Source organism: Ammospiza nelsoni, chromosome 1 (assembly GCF_027579445.1).
Source record: "Ammospiza nelsoni isolate bAmmNel1 chromosome 1, bAmmNel1.pri, whole genome shotgun sequence".
Taxonomy (NCBI): Eukaryota; Metazoa; Chordata; class Aves; order Passeriformes; family Passerellidae; genus Ammospiza; species Ammospiza nelsoni.
Window position 1 is genome coordinate 150,166,302 of NC_080633.1, and position 26,715 is coordinate 150,193,016.

A 26,715-nucleotide genomic window follows, 5' to 3' on the forward strand; every position below is an offset into this window, starting at 1 on the left:
AAAAGGGTTAGAAGGTCAAGTTCCAGAGCCAAATGTTTAGCTGGTAACTTCCTCTCAGCTTAGGAGTTTTCACTTCTGTTTATTCTAATTTTAAAAATTAACTGCAAACTACCCAAACTTTAAATACAAGGGTTTAGCAGATAATCAGTAACAAGCTTTAAAAATATGAAGTTTATTTAGGAAGAAACACATTCAAGTGAAAACTGACTTCCCAAAAGACTGAGTTTTTCTTCAGCCTTAGGAACTGGTGACTTTCTATGCAGCACAGAAAAATATGAAAATCTGAGCACTCTTGAATCCAATACCACTGGCATTAATTCTGTTTTCTAATTAAACCTTCAATTAATTAACAAAATCTGGAAATTTCAGTCATGTAGCATCAGAGAAGAACTCTAATGACACCTTTTTAGCAGTTTATAAGGGAACTGTTCACAATAAGTAAAACTGTAACTTAATCCTCTGCCTTCAATTCTCTTGCTTTTGTCCCTTACTACAATTCAAGATTAAAGGTTTGTTGGTTTATTTTTTCCTAACATTCCAATATTTTTATAAGAACTATAAATTTAAAGTAATTTTCTATGCTAAATGGTCCCCTGCACAACATCAGGTTGGACTTTATGATCTTGGAGTCCTTTTGCAACCTTAATGATTCTATGGTCACACACTATCAATCTTAGCAGAGTTACCAAAAAAATACAGGCAGAAGTACACTTCTGGCATTTCTTATCAATAAAAGACACCAAACTCAACAGCAAGTTCTATTTTGGATGTATTCAGGAGAGAAGGAAAGAAAAATATTCAACTGTGTTTCAAACATATGGGAGAATATTTAGTTTGATTTTTTTCAAAGGCACTAAGCATCACAGTTATCCTAGGCCTTAGGACACTGGAAACTTTACTCAGACACACAATGTCTGAAGGCAAAGAACACAGAGGATTCTTGTCTTTGGGAGTTCAAACCTTCTTAGGATTAGGGATTAACAATATCACACGTGGAAATGCAGAGTGGAAAAGTTTCAAACCTTGTCTTCAGCACAACTTTCCATACATAAATCAACAAAGCTCCACTATAAGTCCTGGAAAATCCAAGGACCTTTTAACAGCAAATAAGATCTACAGGCAGAAAGCAAATTTATTCCAGTTTATCAGTTCCTCTTCTTCCTCCAGCATTGATTTGAGCCACTAAACAGAGGGAATAAAGCAGGCAAATACCTAAAATTTGCCAATAAAATTCTTTGCTGCAGGAGTTATTAAGGGGAGACATTTGGCTACAACAGAAGGAGAAAAGAAAAAAAAAACAAAACCCTATACATTTTACTTCCATCCTCTTATTGTAAACAAAGGAGTAACTGGGAAAAATGCATTTTTTTACCTGGCTTACTGAGAAGCAAAACTAAATTTTAAAATCATTTAGTACTCATTAAATCATTGATCTCATTAAGCTGGGTGATAAGTCACTATGGAATATTTTTTTTCCTAAGAAACGTAATACAAAATAACAGTTGTCACTTTTGGCTTTTTCAGGTGATTCTGTAAATGTTACATGGTCCTACCCCACAGAAGGGTCCTCACACACATCATTCCCATTGCTGAAAATCATCCACAGACACATTCATTGCATTGTCAACCTTTGACAAATCAAATCCTGTTAAATATATTGCTGAATTTAAAAAAATAAATAAATAAAGTGCAGAATGTAGAGGAACTTAAGGGCACTGTCCCAGTTAAAGACTGCTTAACTCAGGTCCATCACATTCAGCTTCTAAAAGTTAGAAACACAGAATGTTTTGGGTTGGAAAGAACCTTAAAGATCATCTAATTTCAATTCTGTTGACTGACTACCATCAACAACCCACTCAGACATACACAGAACTCCACAACTTGCCTGCTCTACAAATTAATTGTATTTCAAAAGAGAGTCACATTATTTGATTATGGATCAGAAGAAAGTGCAAATATCTGCTCCTTTAAAAGCCCTACCTTGGTCAGAAAGGAAATCCAGCATGGTCTGGAGAAGGAAGGAGAGGTGCCTGACACACAGGGCAGGGTTGCCCATCCTCCTGGAGGCATAGACCAGCTCATGGAGCAGGCGCATCTGCACTGCAGCCCATCCCCTGTGAGTTCCTGGGGAAAACGCAGGTAATATATCATCATAAATCATTACATTTCATGTATTTTAAACTTGGAAATCATCACTAACACATTGGTTTTGGCTTTCTTCACATGCTAAGCTGTAATTTTATGGCACTCATACCAATCACCCAATGGCTGTTACAAAATCCAACCCTTGTACTTAACACAAAAAATAGGATTGTTGTGTTTGCTTGAATATCTAAACATGAAATCAGGTTTTATTTTATATGCTTGTCTATTCACTGATAAATATACAGTTAAAATTCTGAAGATGAACTTAACACTTCCCAAAAACAAAAATGATGCACAAAACATATAAAGTTTTTTTTTTAATTCTCTGGACAATGCACATGAAATTTCATACAGAAATTGAAATAATAGAATCAAAAAATGGTTTGGATTGGAAAGGACCTTAAAGATCATCTATTTCCAACACCTTCCCCTAGACCAGGTGGCTTAAAGCCCCATCCAACCTGGCCTTGGACACCTCCAGGGATGGGGCAGCCACAGCTTCTCTGGGCGACCTGTGCCAGGGCCTCAGCACCCTCACAGTAAAGAATTTCTTCCCAATATCCAGTTTAAACCTTGAAGCCATTTCCCCTTGTCTTGTCACTCCATGCCCTTGTAAAGAAAAGAAACTACCCAGTAATTCTTAACTCTTTAAAGATCAAGCAAGAGATATCTTTTTCTAAATGCCTTCCCAGGCAATAAAAGCAATAAAACTTTGGGACACAAGGCACATATCCTGATTTTCAGCCTTTAAGTTTCAGGCTATGAATTACTTCATATTTGTAGAGTACCTATGGGAAGAATAAATAGATGATCTTAACACAACCTTCCTTTCAGAACCATAATATGCAGCACTCTTCATGAAGCTTAACCTGCTTTTAGTAGTAAGCAATAATTTTTAAATTACAGATATTTCGAGATGTTCAATACTTCATAAACTTCAACAGCCTTCCTTGTAATATCACCCATCAGCATTTGGCAAACTGTTTTAGGAATATTTACTGCAACCAAACCTTGAGAGTTTATATTTTGAGAGTCTCATTATTTTTCATGTGTGAAATGTCATTTCTATCTTAGAGTTTGCAGTGATCTTTCCATATGTCTCTAAAAGAGCCATTTCAGGGATAAAAAATGAGACAACTCACTTCAGTGCATCATGAAGGTAAGGGAGAAATGAAAGATAAATACCAGTCATGTCTTTTCTTTGCTTTTTTATTTATAATTTCTTGCAGAACTTCTACAACTTCTTCTCCCAACACAGTCCTGTCCCAAGTCACAGCATATTTTTCCCAGCACATTCCCTATTCCTAGATTCTTAGCATCTTTCCACTGAGTCCACTTGGCATTTGCTACCTCCTCTCACATATAATTTGACTGCCAAATCAGAACAGTTTTATAAAACCCAACACCAACCATCCACAAATACAGCTCAGCCCATCACTTCCTGCTCCTCTCCTGCAGCTAAAACATTTAGGAAATGGTCCCCAAAACTGCTGCTCTATAACACAATGCAAAGTGTTGGAAAGGTTTACTCAAAAGGAGCTGCCAAGCAGCAATTTAGCTGTCTCTGATCTCATTTGTGGGGAAATGTGACATATTTGACCCTATTAATTACATTATCTGCATCTATATACAAAAATATGTAAAAGGATTTTTAATCTTTTTTGTCAAACAGCTATAAGACCAAAAGAAATACAATTTCTGATGGAACACCTGAAGACACTTTAATTGAAAAAGTAATCCAGAATAATAGATGACCTTTTCATGTATTGAGAAACATATTATCAAAACAAAGATAATAATGTTTTTTTGAAAAACATAAGAAACTAAGTTTTCATAAATAACACATCATTACTTCCTGCAACCAGGGAACCACAGCAACACATTCAGCAGTGACTTGCAGAAATTTGAAATTATTGGAACAACATTAAGAGAAAGTGAAGGCACAGTGTTAAACAACTGCTTTATCTGCTGCCATAGTTTCAGATGACCAAACAACGTAGGTCCAGGATGAAATCTCTCAAGGGAATTACTATGGAAAGCCAGCTAAGTGGCAATCCCACTGACCTTTGCTGAAGTCCTGAGGGTCCAGGGAGAGGCTGTAGCCAGGCAGGGTCTCCAGCAGCAGTTTGTAGCAGGCCCTCCAGCCGGGCTCGGGGATGCTGGGCGCCGCGCACTGCATGGCCGCGATGCGCTTGAAAAACGCCGATTTGCGGTGGAAGCCGATGCGCTCGTACAGCTCCGACAGGATGCTGTAACGCTGGATCTTCTCCTCTTCTGAGAGCTGCAGTTGGAAGGGGAAGGAGGAAAGGGATGGTTTTTAATCAGATTTCAAGTGCTGAGTTTTAAAAAACAAACAGGAGTAGCAGACATTGGCGCTGCAGAAGGGCAGGGATTTGCACATAGCCAGGCGTGACAGCTTCTGCAGCCAGGGAAAGTTAAGCTTGGTTCAAGTGTTAATAAAAACTGCAAAGATGAAGTTCTGCAGCTTCAACTTTATTTGTAAGTGGTACTAACAAGTAAACAGTCAAAACAGTCAGTAACAGCTAAACAGCTCCACTTTTTATGGAAGATACTTAACATGATATTGGTGTGAATGAAAGGAGTGCAAAAATATAGCACTTCCAAGATTTATTGATTCACTAAGATTTTCATCCCTTGAAGATTAAATCTAATCTTGAAATCTCAGGCTATGAAGGCAAGAAACTACTGTCTGGATTTTTATGTCTCTAATCTTGTAAACCACAAATTTTTCATTCCGTGAAACCGCACTGTGATTTATACACCGTGAGATTGAATCACAGAATCATAAAATGGTTTGGGTTGGAAGGGACCTTAAACATCATCTTGTTCCAACTGCCTGCAATGGGCAGGAATGTCTTTTTCTAAACCAGCTGGCTCCAAGCCTCATCCAACCTGGCCTTGAACACTCCCAGGGATGGGGCATCCACAGCTTCTCTGGCAAACCTGTGCCAGTGCCTCACCATGAGCAAGTTTTGGAGGGCAGCAGTGAGCTCAAGGGGAGCTTTTCCCAACAAGGTAAAAAATAATGTTAAAGTAGCAAAATGTCACGGAAAGACATAGATTTCTTCACTGAGTCAAGTATTGGAACTGCCCAGGGACATGGTGGAGTCACCATGACTGAAGGGCTTTAAAAGATGTGTAGCTGTGACACTTGGGGACATGGTTTAGTGTTGGGCTTGCCAGTGCTGAGGTAATGGTTGGTCTTGAGCTCTATTCCAACCTAAACAATTCCATGATACAGTTGCACACTGCCAACAAGTGAGGTGAAATTTAGTTAAAGTCCCGTTAGGCTTAAAGCTGAAACTTAATAAGAAACTACCACCATGTGCTCCTTTAGCTTATCAGTGTATTGGCCTAAGTCCCAGGTAACTTAATTCCTTTTGCCTCTGGCCTGCATGATAATCTTGCTTTGGAGTCAGCCAGCCATGAAGAGATTGCCACAGAAACTCTGGATGATTCCTGCTCTGTGTCCCAGGAACCTGCAGGCAGAGCAATGCTGACACCTAGTGCACAGGACCTGGCACAATCAAAAGAAATAAAACGTACTTGAAATTACTCTAAAGCTGCCAACACATTTTGCAAAGTGTTTCAAGTGACAAACTTCACCCAAAAATAGCCCTAAAGGACAGAAACAGCAACTCATTCTTCAAAATTGGAAGTATCAATCAGTCTGCTTAACTTCAGGCACTCAAAGGCTTGGACAGTGAGAGGGAAGCTGCTCACCACACTGGCTGGTTTCTTTGAAGAAAGGATTAGGTCTTGTAAGCAGAGCTTCAAAATGTCTTTCAGCCACTCAAATCCTGATATAATTACAAAAAGCAGTCTGGTCTCAAAAGTCATTTCTAATTTTGGACACGGGGATATGAGACACATCAAAGAGGAGTTATCAGAGGGTACATGACCTTATCCGACACTTCTAATTTTTGTACTTCAGGCTATGAAGAAACACACAGAGTAGCAAAGCATTTTAGAGAGTTCAGGCAATTTTTGAAGCTGAAATTCCTGTTTTTTCAGAACTTACAACAGAAGACAGTGCCTGACACAAAAATACCACCCATCCCTAAGACCATCCCTGTATATCATGAGTTGTGAAAAAAGGTAATTGCACTAGGGTGAAAACTTTCAGAAACCAGTGCAGCTGGAAAAAACCAAAAAGTACAAAAGGAAAACACAGGAAATAATCTGGAGAAGTTACCATAGTTCCCAAAAGCAATCACTCAGAAAGAACACAAGATATCATACTGAAGTCACCTATTTATGCCATTTTTAACAAGTTAGAGCAATGAAAAATATGGCAGCAAAGTTGAAAAGGGCACAAGCACATGATCAGGAAATAAAGAAAAAAAAAGCTTTAAAAAACCCTATCAAAAGCTATTCCTTAAATACAAATACCAACAATGTTCGCTAATTCTTTAAGATGATAAAAGACAGGGCAATGCTATTTAGGTAGACAGGAGCCCTCAGTAATAATTGGAATTACTATGAGAGAGGCAGTAGATTCCCAGAAAGTTTTATTTTCATCATATCTAAGTTTTTAGCACTGTTACATGACTTGTTGCTTAATGGTTGTCCCCAAAGTTAATCAATTTTCCTCAGTTGCAGAAAACCTTATTTTCACCACCACAAAGAAAGCAAAATTGCATTTTCCTAAGCACAAACAGTTATGTTACCATCCAGGAATTTAAAAGAAGAAAAAAATGAGAAAAAAACCCACCCAGATACTCCAAGTAATTAATTCTGGGAAGATTGCAGCAGGCATTCTGCAGGCCATTGCTGTAACACCCACAAACATCTTTCCTGACCTCACAAATTTATAAAAGCTTAATGCCTGTAAAGTGGCTGCAGAACAGGCACCACCTGAAGCACAGCATTATTTCCACCTGGTTAATTTTTATTTTACTGCTCTACCAGACAAAGCTACAACTGCACCTGGAAAGGCTGTAGGTCACTCTTCAGGTAATAGAGTTTTTCCTCAGGTTTGTTTCAAGCCAGGCTTTCAAATAATGCAGCTTTTTATTTGCTTTTTAATTATTCCTTACTACATTAAAATTTTATAATCTCACTTTCTCTGTAATTATATTTTACAATTTATTCCTCATAACTGGATGCAAAGTTAAGTCTTATTACCCTGCAGCTCATCAGAAAATACCAATTACATGATATTACTAGACTGAGTATGAAATTAAATTTATGGATAGGAACAAGTCTTACACTTTAACCTTTGAGGTGTTTTTCTGCTGCAGAATATTGGTTGTGCTGATGTTCTGTTTACCTACAAATGAAAAGCACTGTCCCACAGTTTATTCCCTCAGCTATCCCAGGATGACTCCTCCTCATGAGTTAGTCCAAATTATAAATACAACTCTAATTTGTTTACATGCTTCATACAGTAAATCTTAAAAAGCCATAAATACAATTCCCAGCCATACCTCTCTTTATGGAAAACATATTTCCCAGCCCTGAAAAGCCCTGGAAGGATTATCCTACATTATTTCACACAGTAATGCCAACACAATCTCTGCTCCCAGCCCTGCAGAGATCCCAGTCTGAGCTGGTTTTGTTGCAGGTTCACTGCTTAGATCAGGGTCTGTTTTTCATGTTGCCAAGTTTGTGTTTGTGTATTATTAGGCAATTCATACCAATTATTGAAGTGGCAAGTACTTTGCCATTCACTGGGTGTTGGGGGTTAGGATTTCTCATTTTGGTTCCTTCTCTCATGAAATTTTGTCCCATCTGTAGGTAAGAGACAACAAGGACCAGTACTTAACAGTGACCAAAAAAATGGCCAAGGTGGGGAAGGGTGCAGCTGACTCCTTTCTCACCTGGGGGTTTTCTCTTTAGGAAGGGCAAAAATACCAAGAGATTTTGGCCAGGGGGTGAGGGTACACACACCAGTGAAGAACTGTGATTCCTTTTCCCAGGTCTTTGCCTGAAAACCCCAGATTTACAGAGTTATTTGGAGAGAAGGGGGATCACATTTTCTATTCCAAGAGAGGTTCCTGCCTTTCTTGTCAGACACCTGTCCTTCAAACCAGGATGCTGGGTCTTACAGGTTCCCTCTGATGGGAAGTGAAAGTTGCAATATCAGTGGTGTCAGGGAGAACAGGGTATTCTCTTAGTGCCACTAACTGCTTCCAGAAAAAGAAACAACAACAATGTTGGAGGCAACAAGAATAACAGCTCCAGAACAAGAGGATGGGTGAACAACAAAGAACTGCCAGCAAAAAAACAGGTTACAGAATTAAAGAGAGGGCCTTTAGCATGACAAGGATTGTGGCAATTAAGGCACACTCTAACAAGACTGATGATTTTTATGACAGCTTATCAATTAATTATTGTCTCATTAATGCTTTGTTAGAAAATTTATTCCAGAGAAAGGATTCTTAGCAAATGAAAGAAAGTGTTCTACCTCCCTGATAAATCTTCTGTCCCTGTCTGGGCCTAATAAGGTCAATGCTGTGGATTTAAACTGCTCATCTTACCAAGATGTAATGAGAAAAAACCAAAAACCATTATGAAACCTAACATATAAACCTAGCTTTTTATTAATCCTTTCAACCACAGCAATCTCTCTGTGAGCAGTGACACCAAGCTTGAGATACTGCTCAAGTGTTAATGTTGTTTTTGTGGTGATACTGAGCACTTTCCACACAGCTCCAAACACTGATTTCCCCCCTGAATTCCTTTCTGATTTGGCTTAATTAAGACTTTGCACTACACAACAAAATTCAGTTGATTAAGAACACTAATCAGACCCTTCAGCTCACTCTGCAACAGGCCATTCCTGATTTGCTCAGTTCCATTGAATGAGATGCAATCAAGAAAATTTTAAAAATCCACTGCAGAGCAGTCCCAGGCAGCTGTTTTTCCCTAGTACAGCATCACAAGAGAACAACAATGGGATTTTTTTTTACCTTCACAAGGGAGAAGAAGCAACAGAGTTTAATCTCAAACTAAGTCCTCATGTTTTTAGATGAACTCTCAATACCTTGTAACCCAGACTCACAGATGTGAAAATCCTCAGAAGTCAAGCTTTTGTCAGAAGAAAGGCAGTGGTACAGAAAATAAACTGGAGTCTCCTGAATCTAAGTAATTTTCAGGAGATTCTGATAAATGACAAGAGAAGAAAACCTGGACTTTGCAACTGACCTGCCGAAGGTTGATGTAAACTGCGTTCTGCAGAAACTCAGAGGCTTCCATGCTCCTCTTCTGCATGGCCAGGACTCTCACAGCCTTCACACAAGCTTCCAGTTCAATCACCCCAGCATTCTTGTACTTGGAGAGGGAGAAAATTAAAATAATATTGAAGTATTGCACCTGTTAGATTTTATGAGCATTTCTGCTCAGCACATAAATCAGCTGTCATATCCTCCAAACCCAGCAATTCCTTAATGCTAATGATGGCACTGTTAAATTATCAACATGTGCCCAAGTGAAAGTTAAGGTGTCATCTAAAATATTATTGTGCAAAACAGCTGCTTTCAGCCTCTTCACTCACTGCTCTCATTTTGAAAGTTCAGGTGAGGAGAAAAGCTGGGAATATTGGAACAATTTGGGGTAACCTCATATAAATGGTTGGTTGTGGGTGCTGTGGCTGCAAATAAATTCTACCTTTACAATGCAAATATTTTTATTGCTGCATCCATTTTCTCTTTAGTTAAAACAATATTCCTGATGAGAGAATTAGAAACCAGTCTGGCTGTTCCAATATTTGTTTGCAAAACATTTGCTGTAAATGACTGTTTAGTGATTTAGCTTGCTTAAGGAAGCTAAGGAGACAATGCAGATGTGCATTGAATTGTTGGTGCTCAGATAACAAAGTGGCAATTTTGATCTGGTGATTTCCCCAGACAACATTGATACTGGGTATTTGATTTTTCCCACCTTCTGCTGAAGTTGAGCTCTCTTCAGGTATTTATATTTGAAAACCAATGGGGGAAAGAAAGCTCAATAACAAAATGCAAGAGTTACACCAGCAAAGCTGTCACATATTCCTCTCTCATGCATTTATATTAGCAAAAACAAAACAGTGGAGATTGAATCTATTTTAGAAGGTGCTACAAAAGTTTTTCAGTTGAGTGAGAACATAAAAACCATCCAGAAAAGTGCTGCTTCCTCAGCATTAGAGCAAGGAGTTATTCTGTAGGTCTGGAACAGGCAGGAGGTAACTGTGCTTGTCTTGCAGGGTTATAAATCAGTCCTGACACAAATCTCTTTGTTATTTCAAGTGAAGCTGCAGTGAAGCACAGTTATTACTTGCTGAGAGCACAGTGCATATTATAAATAATCAAAATATAAATATCCTGCCTTAAGCCCAACTAAGTCCAATAATTTTATACTCCTAGAGACATCCCACCCTTTCAAGATGAGCAATGTACCCTTAAGGTAACATTAAAAAGCTGAATGCATCCTTGACAGTTATTGTTTTACTGATGGATTCTAATTTATCTGACACTGTGCCCAGAATTATCACCTTTCATTGCTCCTGATCATAAATTAACTCATGCACACAATTGAAATTGTTTCACTTGGAGAGTCTCCCTTTAACATGGACATGAAAATGCCTGTAATAAATATTTATAAGCTTAGTTTAAAGATACATTATCAAACAAGAGAAATACCTGAAATTAAAAAGTGATTAAATAACTCCCCTGCAATACAATCAAACTTCTCTTTAGTGTTGATGTGGACACTGAGCCACTATTTTCACAGTAAAAACAATTCTTTTTCTTTTCTTATTATGACTGCAGACATTAAGTTCCTTTTCCATCTCAGGCTCTGAGCATTTGCACAAAAACCTAAAAAGTGCTCCAGCAGAGCTGGAAGCTGTTTTACAAACCTCACTGCCATGCTTTAAAAGATCCCCCAAAACCAAAGCCTCAGGAGTTCGTGGTTGAAAAGAACTTGAAGTGTTCATTTATAAATAACCAGGATTACCTTGCCATAGTAAGAAATGGCTTCTTTATATTTTTCTATGATGTCTTCAGGACTCAGGCAGTTCTTGGCACGTCCTATCTCAGCACTGGTATCTGCATTGATCCCATTGGAAGTCAGAGCACCTGGAACAGAACAGGGTCAGAAATGAGCACAGGGACTCTTGGCAAATGCTAAATATCTAAAAAGCAAGCTAGGGTATGCTGTAGGTTTGACACAGAATACACAGGGTACACTTGCCCAACCTAGAAAGAAAGGAAATAATCTCTCACTTTGTAAAAAAAAAAAAAATCATTATTTTTAGCCTTTATTTGAATGTTTAGACTATGAATAAAATACAGATTGCTAAAATTATTTTATGGCCACATCTGAATAGCCAGTTTTAATCTTTGAACTATTCCTTCTTCTACTTTAAAACTGTGTTTCTAAAGCACACCTTAGGGAAAAAAAAGGGCTCAGACAAAACAGTAAGAAAATGGTTTTCTTATATAAGAAAGAAGGCAAGAGACAGAAAGGGTCTATATAAAGGATAAGAATTTGAAATAGAAGCCAAGGAAATCTGGGTTTTTAGAAAGAACATGAAAATTCTATTTTTAGAATTTGATTTTATTGGAGTTAACATCATAAAAGTGGAAACATATCAAAGGCTTGGCAAGGCTCAATACCTTCTTACATATTACTTAATCTGCAGCATTATACTGTAATTTATTTAGGATTATACATTAATTGATTTCTCCAAGAGGTTTCTCTGCAAAAATGGCAAAAAAATCTCTGTGTTTCAGAGCTGGCCCTAACTGTCAATAGACAGTTAAAAACTATTGTGAAAGGTATTTCTGAATTTACTCAGGGAGCAGAAAGAATGTTTCTTTACATACTTAAATGCCAAGGCAACTTTTTTAATATAATTATTAACCTTAAGGAATCAGACCAAGCACATCTGGAGATTATTTTATGGAAGTGCAAGATGTTTGTTCATGATGACTGAGGGTGCACCATGACTCTAAAGAATCACATATGATTATTCAGGTTGGTCACATCAAAAATATTTCAAAATCCTCACTACTCATGGAAAGAAATCTTATTGATTAGAATTAATTGAGACACAATCACAGAATTACAGCATTTATTTTGTGCCAGTTACCCTTCAGTCTCTATAATTTCTCAAGATTTAGAGCCAAAAACTGAAGCATCAGGGATCACTGCTAGTTTTGGTAAGTGGCAATAACCATATATACAATTGCAAAACACATCAAGTAATACAAGAAAATACTTTGGAAACATGCAGGAAAATAATGTACCTGGATCAATGAGAACTTCTTGTGCCCCTAAAAGGAGGAACAAAAATGATTTTTTTCAGCCTTAAATAGAGCCAGCAAAGTAAGTTCTTATAATGTTTTATAACATCAGGCTTGAACAAAATCATCAGATTCATCAGGGTAATCAGTGCTGTTGTGAAGGACTGCCAATAATAATTCAAGTAGTCCCCATATGTTAAATCTTATTTTGTTAATAAATAAATGTCAAAGTCTATAAATTTGCAATGAGTTCTAAGACATACTAAGAAGAATTTCAGAATTTTCAGTGTATAATTTAAATCCATCTTTTTTTTTCCTTTATCTTTATTGTTTTGATTAGCAAGTTTCCATTACAGTCCACTTAATATTAGTGCCAGGACCTACAATACTTATATCTCCTTGTGGGAGCTCATTTAATCTGCACAATACTCTAGAATAAAATGTCCAAGTAATTTTATCCCTTTTAATTGTCATTCATTTCTCTCCATCTAATTTTCTGAATAATTGAGTCATGTCAAGCCAATAAGCCAGACTGTCCATGGAAGAGTACTGCAGAGCTGGATTACCAGTACAGAACACCTTGTTGCCCTAAACTTTGGTTAAACATGGCAATAAAATTGTTCACATCAAGGGTTAAGCAGTCAAAAACAATTATTTTATCAGCAAGACAGACCCTCCCTTCAGTTGACTTGCTCAGATTCCAGACAAGTGAAGCAGAGATTTAGATCTAGATTCAAATATACACCAACACTTCACTCAGGTGTCATAATTCTGCCTGGGGAAAAAGCAACAAAATCAAGATCTTATAATTCCCAACAAATAAAACCCAGTGGAGAAATCCAGAGCAGCCAGTGACCTAAGCATAAAGCAATCCAGACTCATCTTGTTTGACATACAAATCCCACAGCTGACAGAGCACACCCAGATTCCCTGGCCAAGAGGAACTGAGCAACTCAGAATCTTCCTTTACACTGAAGGCTGCACAGACACATCCAGGAATTCCAGGGGACACAGCCTAATCTGTCCCCATGCAAACAAAAGGGTTCAGATACCTGAGAAGTCAAAGCATCCTTTTCACAGAAAGGTTTGGAAAGGGATCTTAAAAACCATCAAACTCCAACCCCTTGTCCATGGGCACCTTCACCAGAGCAGATGGCTCAAAAATCCAGCCTGACCCTGAGCCCTTCCAGGGATGGGCAGCCACAGCACAGAGCAGAAGCTCAGCTGTATTTTGGAGCCTTCTTTCCAAAGTTGTTTCAATATAAAGCAGACACCCCCATCTGCTGAGCAGACAGGTCTTGTGCTGCAGCCTAAAAATGCCAAAGGATGGAAATCTCAAGGGATTCCAGAGGAAGATGTTTCTCTTGGCTGGATCTGGGCAGGAAACTGCATCCTGTGAAGGCTGAAGTACAAGAGGTGCAATTCCAGCTACAAGGGGAAGCACTAAAGGTAACTCTCACATTTACATGCCTCAAAATCAGGCACAAGTTTCAGTTCCAAGTGTGGCATTTCTTTGTGCAGAATTTGGAATCCCTTTTTTTCTGGATTTATCCCACAGAAAGATACAGCAGAATTTGTTGCCAGATGGAGCACTGTCCTCACAAAATCAATTCCAGTGAAAGAGACTATAACCAAAGGTGCAGTTTGAAAGGATTTCAAATGAAAGGCACTGCAGAGTCAGGAATAGGTAATAAATAGAAACTTTCAGAAAACTTTGTAGGAAAATGACATCACAGCAACAGCTGTTTGGCCAGAGGGAACTCAGCAGTTCACACCTCCAAACACAGAGATCATAACTAGAGTTAGGGAACAGTCTCTAATGGGCCACAAAGTAATATTTTCATCTGGAAAGGATGACAAAAAAAAACTGTAATAAGTTTTTCTTCACAGAAAAGTCCTTTGAAAAATCTTTTCATATGAACCTAAAACATTTTTAAACTACAACTGCACTAACAAGTTTACAAACTGGACTTTGAAATACAAGACAATTTAAATAGAAACCAGCAATAATATACCCAAAAAAATTCAATTATTCCGATAACTGTGACTTTTTGTCTTCTTTAGTAACCAGGAGTACCCATAACAAACAAACAGATTGCAACATCTCCTGATAAATATTCATTGAAAAGTAGATAAAGGTCATTAACCAGGTGAAATTGTAACAGCCAATGTAAAATGCATCCATAGGTCATGGGACCAAATGCACAGATTTTAATGACTAGGTAGGGTATAAAAATTAGTATTCTGTCCTGAAATAAGGTAATTTTACTATCACAATTATCTGATTTCAATACACACAGTTGATAATAAAGGTAATACAAAGCAAGTGTTTACTAGATTGTGACTTAGAATAAAGATGGGTGGTTGCTTCTTTGGATGAAATAATTACTTCTGACCACACTGCACAAGAGAAAACACCAGCGCTGAAACCCAGCTATGTTTCAGTGCTGAGGGAATGCATACACAGGTGTGCTGGGTTAGCCCACAGGCCTGTGTAGCTCCCATTAACCAATGTATTTCCATTTTCCTACCCCAGCCCAGCCTCTCCTGAAAGCCACAGAACCCTTCAGGAGCTGTAACACCACGTGACAAGTGTCAGGTTATGTGACAGGCTCATCTGCACAGCCACAGAGGAGTGGAGAGGATCAGTGACCACCAGCTGAGCCCCAACAACCAAATCAGAGCCACCAGAGCTGGGGAGGTGAAGCCCAGAGCTGATCAGAGCTCTGGGGGGTGAAGCCCAGCTCAGTTACCCCAGCAGCTCTCTGGATCCCTCACACACAGACTGGGGGGTCACTCCTACAGGGATATGGGGCTCACTGCGGGGAAAGAACATTCTGGGATTGTACAAGATTCCTTCTGGGGTGTAGGGGACAAGCCAAAGACAAGCACAAGGAGGGACTGAGGCAGTTTAGGGACCAAGCATGGAAAAGCAGAGGGGAGTGAATGTGTGTGTGCTGGTCTAAGCACCAACAGCTGCAATGGGCTCTGGCTCTCATCCTTGTGGGTTGAGGTGCCAGTCCCTGGTGCAGAGCAGTGCCAGCTCCTGGACAGACTGAGGCTGTGTCTGTGCTCCCTGTGTGTTCTCCAGGCTGCTGGGAATTCCTGCTCAGCCTCCTGTCTGCCTGGACCTGGGGCCATGGAGCTGCAGCAGCCTGGCCTCTCTCTCACAGCACCAGATTGGCACCTCTGAATGCCAAGGAGTTCCATGGCATACCTGGAGGCTGGGTAAAGAGTAACTCCTTTCATCTGCTTCTCCATCTGCTAAGCTCTGCTTGATGTCCTCCAGTTCTTCTCTTAAAACAAACACTGAACCTGTGAGCCCTACCCATCCTTTTCCACAATGTTCACTGCATTACAGATTGTTCTCATATTTCTCCTCAGCCATCTCCTTTGTAGTCCAAGAGTTTAGAAAAAGTATACTAAATCTTAAAAATTACATTGGTTTATTGGCATTTCATTTTAAAAAATCTATTTGTTACTCATTGACTTTAGAGTAGCAAAAAAACTCTGATAAAATGTTCCCAACTTAATTCTTTTCAATACATGCAGCCCTGCCAGATCCTATTTTATGAAAACTGTCTGCCTCTCCTCCAGCAAAATTCAAACTAACACAGACACTACTAACAATCAGGTGAAGAAATCAAAAACTTTGCAATTTTGTGCAAAGCATATGTGTTGACATTAACACCAAAACAGAAAAATAATTGCAAAAATCTAAAAAAAAAAAAAAAAAAACCAACAAAATTATTCCCCAAACCTCCCTCCTCTGATTAATGCTGTCATCTGTATAATTTTACAGTTAGGATGTAGGGGGAAGTTTTCAGATGTGGTGGCAAACAGGATAACCCAGAAATGCCATCCTTACCTGGCCTGTGCCTGTTGCCTGCCTCAGCAGACAGAGAACCTCCTTGGGCCCTGCGAGAGCCAACTTTACCCCCAGTGCCCCCTGGGTAGTGATAGATGACAGATGCTGAGCACAGCCCCTCCAGGGCAGCTGCAGAGAAAAGCAAAAAAAGCCAAAGGGTTAGCAGAGACATTTGCAGGAAGTGAACCATCCCGTGGTAAAGTCCGTTTACACAAACAAAATGAAAAAAAGTGTCTTATGTATCTTACTTTTTTAGAAAAAAAGTATCTCATGTAGCATAGTTTCTATTTTAACATTATGTTATAACCTAAAACTATATTTAACACATTACTTAAGAAACTTAACACAGCATAACTTTCTAACGTAACACATACAATATTCACTTTAATAGTTGTGAAAAGCCAAAATGAAATACATATTTACATAAAATCCACATTTTCACACTTGGGACTACAAGTGCCACAGCCAGTCGTACCTCCAAGCCAGAGGAAGTCGTTGACAGAGCGCAGCAGCTCCACTGCCATGTGGTAGTGCACCAGGGAGTCCTGCAGCATGCCCGCCTGCAGGCACAGATCCCCCACGTGCTTCCTCATGCGGCCCTGGCAGCGCTTCTTGTAGTGTCTGCAACAGACAGGAGCACCTCAGGGATCTGCTCTGGGCTGACAAACACCTCAGGGCAGTTATCTTCCCTCCTTCATAGCAGATCAACGTGGATTTACTCTCTGCTTCTAAGCAAATATGAATGCTAACTAATGTCATGTGCAAAAGGAGCAACAATTTGAGGATATATTGGAAAAAGTCATGTATGGCATGTTTTGGGTACACAGCTAGAGTCACAAGCCCTGAAAACCTCCAAAGCAAGGTTCCTGCAGACTACAGTGAGTATCTGGCTGCCTGTCCACAGCTGACATGCTGCTCTTTTTGCTCATTGTTAAGCCAGGGTGGTCTCTTGTTCTGCCTTTTTCCTTTCTCTCAGTAGGGGAAGGATTGATCTTGTGCTTCCAGGAAGCTGTTCTTGAATAAATCCCACAACTCCAGGGATGTTTCCCATGGAATCCCTCACATTTTGGCTCTGAGCATATTAAAGGTGACCTTTCCCAAATCCTGCTCTGGGCCTGTTTCCTCTGCTGGGAGCCTCTCCCCTACCTAAAGGTATTGGGGGCCAGAACCCCCTCAGACCCCCACAAACCTCCCCCTGCTCCAGCCCCTTCTTTTAAAGGGATGATGAGTGAAAAAGCACCATCACTTCAGGCAACAGCTGACAGAATTTCTCCTCCTCCTCTTTTTCTACATGTTAAAATAAATGGTGATGTTCTTCCCAAATGAACAAAATCTACTGAATATATTCAACAGACACCTTGGTACAGCTGAAAAGGCAACTTGGGCATAAATCTGTGTGACAAACAAACTAATCCTACTGTTTTGTTTGGGGTTTTAGTCCATTTCACCTAAAGAAAAGTTTTAAAAGTAACAGATGCAAAGCAAGACACGCTGGACTTAGAGAACACCTCATGGCTTAAGAGACAGCTCAGAACAACTCTGCTCTCCAAATCCATGAACAATCCTCCTGTCCTGCCTCCTGCAAAAGTATTCCCTGGCAAGAATGTCCTTGCACTATAATTATAAACTTGTTTAATGAGGAAGAAATTTAAATGTCAATTGAGATATTTTATTAATTTATCTATGTTATTTTCAATAGTATATCTTGTTGTTCTAACAGTGTCTTCTAAGAACATCCAGAGAGGTATGAAAGTTTACTTTACAAATATCACACCAAGGAAAAATAGACTCTTCTTTCTTTGGATAGTTTAAACTAAAATAAAGGTCTATCAAAAATGAAAATTTAATTAGAAGAATTGATGCAGATGCCATTCTTTACTGTATACACGAAAGCCAAAGAATCTGGTAAAAATACAAAGAACCAATTTGGATTGACATAGTTGTAAACTTTGAGCTTTTAGGAGATGTAGTGATACTTTTGCCATTTAATTAATTTAATTTAAATTAAGTTGAACAGGTTGCCCAGAGAAGCTGTGGATGCCCCATCCCTGAAGTGTTCCAGGCCAGCTTGGATGGGGCTTGGAGCAACCTGGAATAATGGAAGTGTCCCTGCCCATGGCAGAGGGGCTGGAAAGAGATGATCTTTAAGGTTTGTTCCAGCTCAAACCAGTGATTTTTTAAAACGTTACCAAGACTATTTGAACTTAACAACTTTAAATAAAAAAGAAACCCCAAAAAACCCCCTAAAGTTACACCCCCACTCCAGATGCTGAACTCTTATTCCCTGGAGTGAGACCAGAATATAAGAGGAATGCCAAAGTTATGGAATGAAACCAGGTGTGGAGCAGTGGGGTTTTTTTTCAAGAGATGAACTGAAATGTCACTGAAACAATCTCCATAAAGCATCAGAACAAACTATCCCCATGAGGACTGTAATGTAGAAATGAGAAAAGGAGAAGAGGCACAGAACATATGAAATGTAAGGGGAGAAATAAGGACATTCATTTATTTCCTTTAGATTTGAAGGCACAAGGGCCAGGAGGAATGGCAAGAACCCAAACAATTTCGTGGCACTGGTTTATTTGCCTTCAAGGCCATCAGTTTGGCTTGGGTAGTTTACACCACAGAGAAACATCTTTTCAGCCACCAAATAATGTCTCATTCCCTGCAGCTGGCTTGGAAAAAGGAGATGAAGAGAAAGGAACTGATTTATATGGACAGGGGACAGAAATTGAAAAAGAGAAGATATATAGAAGTACAGACAGTAGCCTTATAAAAACTGAAGAGAGAAGCTATCAGAACCAGTGTTATTGTCTGCAAAAAAAAAAAAAAGGAAATAATAAAAGGAGACAAGCAATAGGTCTCCTATTGCTTCTCTCCATCTAAAAAGTTACAAATAATTCCTATATAAATGTTTGAACTTTCCTGATCTAGCACACCATATTCACAATTGATGTGAAGGTGTTGATATTAAGTGAAGCTCAATACAACTGTTGTTCTTCATCTTTCAGATGTGTCAGGAATTGAAATATTTGTCTTTTATTTTTCAACAAGTATGTATTTTATAGATCTTTTAAGAACAAAAATGCAAGAAAATTCAAAGTGAAAGCTAAAGCTGCTCTGTATGAACTATGGAAGGGCACCAAATCTTACCAATATTTCAGTCTGAGCTGTGAGTTATAGAAAAACAACTCCATCAAAAAGCTCCTTTGTAATCTGGAATCAGCATTGCACAGGAGAGTTTAAATTGGTTATAAATCAGATTGTCCTACTCTCTGCACTCCAGAATGAAAATAGCATTGTAAATGTTAAATTGCTTTAACTTTTTTTGGTTTTGTACAGCAGTGGTGGAATTGGAGAATCACTGTTTCCTTACCCAGCTCTAATTCCTCTCAAACTTGCCACTGCTTCCAACTCCATCTCTATGCTTTCAAGCAATCTTTATGTTTATGAACAAATTAAAGTTTTTATTCTCTCAAAACTGTACTTTATAAGCTTTCTTCCAGATTTTCCAGCTAGCAGATGATTGAGTTCATAAATATGAGTCATACAGCAAAGAGATGATGCCTGACTCCTAAATCACGACCTGATACCAGAACAGTTTTGATCACTCAGCCTCACCACCTAATTCTGATTTATGCCCAGTCAATACATCTGAAGTTTGAAGGCATTTATTCACCCAGACATAAATAAATATTGCTTATAAAACCACTGTTCTTTGAGAAACTTTCCTTTATTTATAGAAAACCAGATAATTTATTCCTGGTGAGGAAGAAATTTATTATTAGTTATTCAAAAACTGAATTCACTCCACCTATTTTTAGGCTCTTCAAGGTATTGCCAAGACAGGGTACATCTCCTACAGTCCCTGCAAGTCACTGCCATCCTCTTGGAAAATATTTTCTCACTAATTATAAAGTAAATTTGCACCAAAGAAATGTATAAACTGTCTTAATTAGGCAGTCACAATTAAGTACAGTGAATTCAATTACTTCGAGTATGTCCAAAAAGACAAAAGGCAAAGACTGCATGGAAACAAAACCCACTCTCCACAGCCAGCAAAACTTAATTCACTTCACATTTGGGAAGCCTCTTTTTTAAAAAAATCTACTATCTACAACATCAGGGCCTTAAAATCATGTCCAAGGGACTCACTGTTTATTCTGTGCATCCTGGGGTGCAAATTTAATGGGAAAATTCTCCTATTGAATGTATATTCATATATATATATAAAAAAATATGTTTCAGCATAAAGTGATTGCTCATTTTAATACTGAGCTAGTTTTGCTTCACAGATCTAGCTGAAGAACCTGAAAGTGAGAAGCTTACAAATATCTTCTCTCTGAATTATTTTTTATTAAAACCCTGTTAAAATATTTCAGCTCTCTCCTGCTTAATCCTAATCTATTTAGGGACAGGAAGCCCACATAAATTAACAATTACTTTCTCTAGGATAAGAGGACAACTTTTCTCTAGGCCAGTTCCTTGCAGCACCCTTCTGCCAAGAGCAGCTCCTATTAATTTCTCCTCTAGAAGATCATTTACAACATGGAATTTCAAAGAATTACCCAAGGTCTCTCCCTACAAAGCCCCTCCTGTGTGTGATGCACTCAGAAACATCCCCAGGGAAGGCAGTGCCACCTCCTGCAGGGCCACCCACGGAAAGCTCCTTGGTGTCACCCACCCAAACTCCTCTTCTGAAGGTCCTCACCACACAGAAAAATCCCATTGACTGCAAAACTACTTTAAAACCTTATTTTCTAAAGTTGGTTGGGTTAATGCTCTACCAAACACACTCTTATATTCAGAGGAATCACCACAATCATGACCAGTGACCACTGCTACCACTGCAAAGTGGGGGACAATAAATCTGCTCCAGGAATTATGAAGAACTACTTGATTTCCATTTCTGCTTTCTTTGCTCTATAGGACATGTGCTTTATTCTTTCATCTCCAGCTCTTTTCTAGGATCCCAGGATAATTTTATGGAAAATTTACAGTGTTATGTTTTAAGACAGAATTTATTTTCACTACAAACCATCCAGAAAAAAAAGTTTGACAGAATTTCTGGATCCTCCAAATTTGGCTAAATTTACAAACAAGAAACATGCAAAATCAATTCTCAAAAGTGTAGTCATGCAAAATGCTCCAACAAAAATTTCCATCAAGTTCTACTAATTCCAGTTAGCATGCAGAGCTATAGAAATCACCAATCATAACATTATCCAGACTTCAAGAGACACAGCTACAGCACTGGATCAACTGCCAGAACTTTTGAATTTGGAAATCAAACACAGGCAGCAACAGCTTCATGGCTTTGGAGTTTAAAAAATAAAGCAAATTCCAGAGGCCAGCAGCCACCTAAGCAGACTAGGTGTGTCCTACAAAAACACTCAGCATCGCTACCAGATGTAATTGCCAAATGCGCCAAAAGGGGGCAGCTGCAGTGGGGAGGCTCCAGGCAGCGACTGTTCTTGTGTGTACTGAGAAAATAAAGATAAAAAGCAACACTAAAATATGCAATGAAGGCGAAGTGAAGAGGCAGGACATGGGAAAAAAGCTAACTAATTTCAAAGATACACAATCACATCCTACCTTTTTAGACCCAACAACAAACTCACAGGGCAGTATGAGAGAAGAAGGGGGGGGGGGAAAAACAGAAAGGAACAGAACAGAAATTAGAAAGACAGAGAACAGAAAGGAAATTAACAGCCACATACACATACCGAGATCATCAGCTTTGATAAATCAGTGCACAAATCCCAGCTGTGACACTTCTACAAACAGGGCCCTACATCCTCATCCCTTCACAGCATTAAATGATGCCAGTATTAAAAAAAGAAAGAACCTAAGACACAAACTGGTGTAAGCAACATTAAAATGAGCTTGTCCAAGTAGATTTACAGTAATACTTAAGTATGTTTATTTTTAGCTGAAAACAGAAATAAAATTGAAAACTTAAAACAAATGGGATTTTCAGTATTTCTGGCACATATATTTCCTAGTTTTCAGTTTGTAGGATGTTTTTATCACCATGAGAACGTGTTTCCATTGTTCTCCATCAATCTCCCAGCCTCTACAAATAACTATCAAGTGCAACTGATTTCAGAAAATGTTTCAACTATCCTCAGCAGCCCTGTGACCACATAAATATTTTATCCAATTTGCAGCTGAAGAAACAGAAAGAAAAAATAAATCAATTTGCCAAAAAACCCCACTTGGCTGAATGCTCCAGGAATTAACCCAAGGTCAGCCTCTCAGTCCTACAATTTCTGTTTAACAGGACAACATTTCTTCAAAACATTTTAGGACTCAGCCCATTATTTTTCATACATAAAGTTCTCTACCAGCCAAAAAAAGTTGTTCTACACACAAAATTCAGTGAGTTTGTGTGTGCTGTCATCTCAGTCAGCTCTGGGAATGTGTCTCTCCTGCTCATTATACAAACAACTTCCAAAAACAAAGATCATCCTTACTTTTCCCAAGAATTGCCTCATTTGAAATAATAATTAATCTTCCTAATTTATGAACTTTGCATCTTAAAATCAGCCAATCAGTTGACTTGCATGGCAATTATCATGCAACCAAGGTAATGAAAGTCTTCTAACTGGGTGAGGGAGAAGATCAGGTTTATATATAAAGCTCTGATCATCACATAAATATTAACATTAATATTTGACCATAAAATACTTGCAGAAGAGTATCTTTTAAGATACAAACTATGTTCAATAGTTTTAATTAGTCTCCAAATCATGTGATCAGAATTATGTGGCCCATGCAAATTCTCAACATATTTCCCTCAATCTATCAACCCAACACCTCTAGGTTGCAGTTGCACCACACACTTAATTACACCTTTGCTACATACTGCCATTTAATTTCAATTTCAGAAGATACAGGAAAATATATGTTTATTTAGCCTAAGTCGGTATCCACAATTACAGCAGCAGACACACACCCTCTGTTACAAGAACAGTGTGTCTTCTCTGACATTTATTTAACAGAGAACATTTGTGGTTTTAAGTAATTGGTTGCACACTGACTGGGAGGTCAGGATACATTGTATACAAAAATTGCAAATAGACAGAAAGTATACAGAAAAGATCAAAGGACTTTCTTTGCCTTTAACCCTTTAGAAATTTCCACCTGTGCTAGAAAAAGCTGCTTCATTTGTCTCAGTATCTCAATATCATCATGTTTTTATTTCTTTCTGTAAAATCATTATGGTGACAGACTCAAAACCAACAAAGTAGCAAAAGTTGTTCTACCAGAGGTACCCATTTCCTGCATTCAAACAACCTTGAGCCCTCCCTGATCAGAATTACACACCCACTCTTGCAAAAACACAAACTGCTCTCTATTGAAGAAGGTCCTTCCTGGCCCTGTCTCTCCCTGGTCTGCAGTGCTTTCCCTTCATTAGTCAATCTGTCACTACAGAAGGGAATGTGCTAAAATAAAATCCTGTGAACTGCAATCCAAGCAGCAAAAAACGCACAAATAATGAAATGCAATGTTACTGTCACTGGCTCACATCCAAAGGCTTTGGCTTGAAAGTATGTTAGTTAAACTGATATAAACTGATCTGAGTTCAACCTTACTCCATGGACCTGAGTTTGTGCTTTAGAACAGAGGGCAGAGATGCATCAGGGTGCATGAAAGTGCCTAGAAAGGCTCCTGTGCAGAGAAACTAGAAATATATTTTCATTCAGCTTTCTTAAGTTTTAATGTATAAATCCTAAGTTTTAAAACAATCAGAAGTACTAACTCCACAGCAAAATAGATCTGAAGAACTTTCTTACTATTGAACTGAAAATTAGAATATTTAACAGCTTTTCCTTGAGCAGCTCAGTGCAGGAAACATTTCAAGTGCATCCATTGATCCAGACTCACTGAGAAGCTGTTTGGTATTCAGACCTGCCAGCAAGGTGTGTGCAGAGCTGAGGCAGTGATTAACTCTGGATAAACCCCTGTGTCCACAGGCAGGGTCACACACCCTCCATTCTGCCAAGAACTGAAGCACCACACTGAATCTGAATTCCTCACTGCAACAGCATCAAATACCTGCCTGGAGATGTGTGGGCACACATTCTGCTGCCACTCCAGCTCAGAACTTCCCAAGGAAGGAATATTTCCCACCAGTTACAACACAACTACTGCTCAGAAACAAGCCATTCATCTAAAAAACCATTTCCAAATCACAATTTTTATAGGACACAACTGAACAGCAGAACTCCTTCTGATTTTGAGACTCTTGGCCAACAATTATCATTTGCTACCTATTCGGGACAGGAGATTTTGATTACATTCAGCCAAATTTCATTCAAGCTGAGTAATGAAAGACAAGATTCTAAAAAGGCTTGTCCAGACTTCTCAACTTTACCACCCACATGCAAAAAGCAGTAACACAGTAATTCATACTGATAACTGAAGAGTAGTGCAGGGACAAACAGGGACCAACTGGTCAGAGCCAGTTCAAGTGCTCACCAAAGAGGAGCAGGGCACTGAGGTACTGATGGTCCTTCAAGCCATTTAACAAAATTTAACAAAAGCTTCAAACTAATTAGAAACCTGGAATGCTTTCTTCCTGATTCCAAGGCCAGGACCAGCAATGCAGGCAGAGCTGATTAATTTGATCTAAAAGCTTCACAGACCTGCCTGGACACCTCTGAGTTTTTACACACATAAAAACCTCTGATATAAACACCATTATTTCCTGAGTTTTCATAGGGCTTCTCCACCTCTGTCTTTGCCAGGACAAAAGGTGGATGCTTCCATCCCCTGGATTTGACTGCAAATAGCAGAGTCAAAGAGATTTTGCACCTGCCTGTAGCTATCAAGCCAGAATTACTTATCCCTTGCAAAGGAACTATGCAACACTCAAATCTGACAGATGAATATGCAAATGAGGAGGAAGGAAAAATAGGGGGATAAAACTCTAACATACAAAAAACCACACAGCTAGCAAAACAAGACAGGTAAAAAGTGATAACAAATAATTACATGAAACAAAGAAGGACAGGGAAAGATGCTGGACTTCATTATCAAAATAAACAGCCATTGTCTATAGAATGAAAAAGTAGACAGAGGTTTCAAGAGAAAAAATACAGTAAGTAGGATAGTCAACTACTATTCAACATGATATAAAAATAGTTTCATTGATGCTGACTGATTTTTTTTATTAATACTGTATATCTATAAAACATTGGAAGTTTTCCAGCAAAAAGTCTCATTAGAGCAGAATCTGTCAAACCACTCCTGTGACTTCTTCCTGCTATTTGATGAGCTTCATCAATTAAATGTATACATAAAAACAAGCTCAGAACATCAAACACAGTGAGACTATGTGTTAAATTCTCTTAAAACTACAGCAAGCAGACACAGAAAGATCAGGGCACAGCTCTGCTGGGACAAGGCTCACCCTGTCCTTTCAAATAGGCTTATCCTAAAAGCTGGCAAGTGGCACAGATGTGGTGTTTTAAGACCTGTGAGCTGACAAAAGCAGCTGCTTACCTACTGTCGGTGTCCAGCCCTACGAAATCCTTCTTCTCAAAAGGGACACAGAGCAGGGGGATCTTGTCTCCAGACTTATCAGTGGCTCTGTCGAGACGCTTGGACTCCAGCACTATGAAGAGGGACTCAATAAAATCTTCTATTCTCTTCTCCACAGTCTCACACTCATCATAACTGGGATAAAAGGCCACATCTGTGCGGGGCTGCTCTGCAATCTCTCCTTGAAGCCCAAAGACAAACAAGCGGGAGTCATACAGAGTAGAGCCGTACATTTCCTTCTGAAGATGGAATTTTTCAAAAGTCTGAGGCCATTCCTTGGCTGAAGAGCACTCTGTGATGGTGATCAGCCCCACGACCTTGCGGTGCGTCTGAAAATCGCCCCACTCGTTGTTCTCCGGGGGGTAGTGGTGCCTGTAGCGGATGTAGAGCACTCGCTGCGAGTCGCGCACGTTCACCTGGCTCACGGCCGAAATGCGCTTGTAGATCCTGAAAAAGCTCTCTTCAGGGACAATGCCAACGGGCTGCACCACCACCAGGAGGGTCTGATGATCCTCAGCACACTGCATGTAGTCAGGAACACTCATTTTGCATCAGCTGCAGGCTAGTAAAAGAAAAACACAGATTATTTTTTAACCTTCAGAAGTGCACGGGGTTGTTGAATCAAACCAGGGCTTGATGCTAAACATTTCTGCAGCCTGAATTTATGTGCTACAATACCACTGTTTCTTTCATTATTTTACTGAATCTTCAACCATGCAACCTACTGACATTACACTGTGCACAAGGACTACTTTTAGTCATTTATCAAATAAAACTCTGTAAATAAGGACTTTCCAAGTGAATCTTACTCCCTGTGCAGCTACACAAGTCTCTACCACAGCCACTGGGCAGAAATACCAGCTCAGGACAGCCTGTCAGACTCAGGCTCTTCAGTCTCATTTT

The 26,715-nt window shown here is 39.0% G+C and overlaps 1 protein-coding gene across 2 annotated transcripts in view; it reads right to left on the reverse strand.

The window, feature by feature from the left end:
- The window catches only part of TRAPPC9 (trafficking protein particle complex subunit 9), a 450,475-nt gene extending 424,118 nt beyond the window's left edge, over positions 1-26,357 (reverse strand). Inside the window, exons 1-8 of one of the 2 annotated variants that reach the window (XM_059482097.1) lie at positions 25,774-26,357; positions 16,739-16,884; positions 16,264-16,392; positions 12,399-12,425; positions 11,104-11,225; positions 9,316-9,441; positions 4,210-4,426; positions 1,981-2,124 (exon numbers count right to left, since the gene is read on the reverse strand). In XM_059482097.1, the coding sequence (XP_059338080.1) occupies positions 1,981-2,124; positions 4,210-4,426; positions 9,316-9,441; positions 11,104-11,225; positions 12,399-12,425; positions 16,264-16,392; positions 16,739-16,884; positions 25,774-26,357 (1,495 nt within the window). The remainder of the gene's footprint in view (positions 1-1,980; positions 2,125-4,209; positions 4,427-9,315; positions 9,442-11,103; positions 11,226-12,398; positions 12,426-16,263; positions 16,393-16,738; positions 16,885-25,773) is intronic. The other variant, XM_059482105.1, reaches the window with a different exon arrangement.
- Between the last annotated feature and the right edge of the window lie 358 nt (positions 26,358-26,715).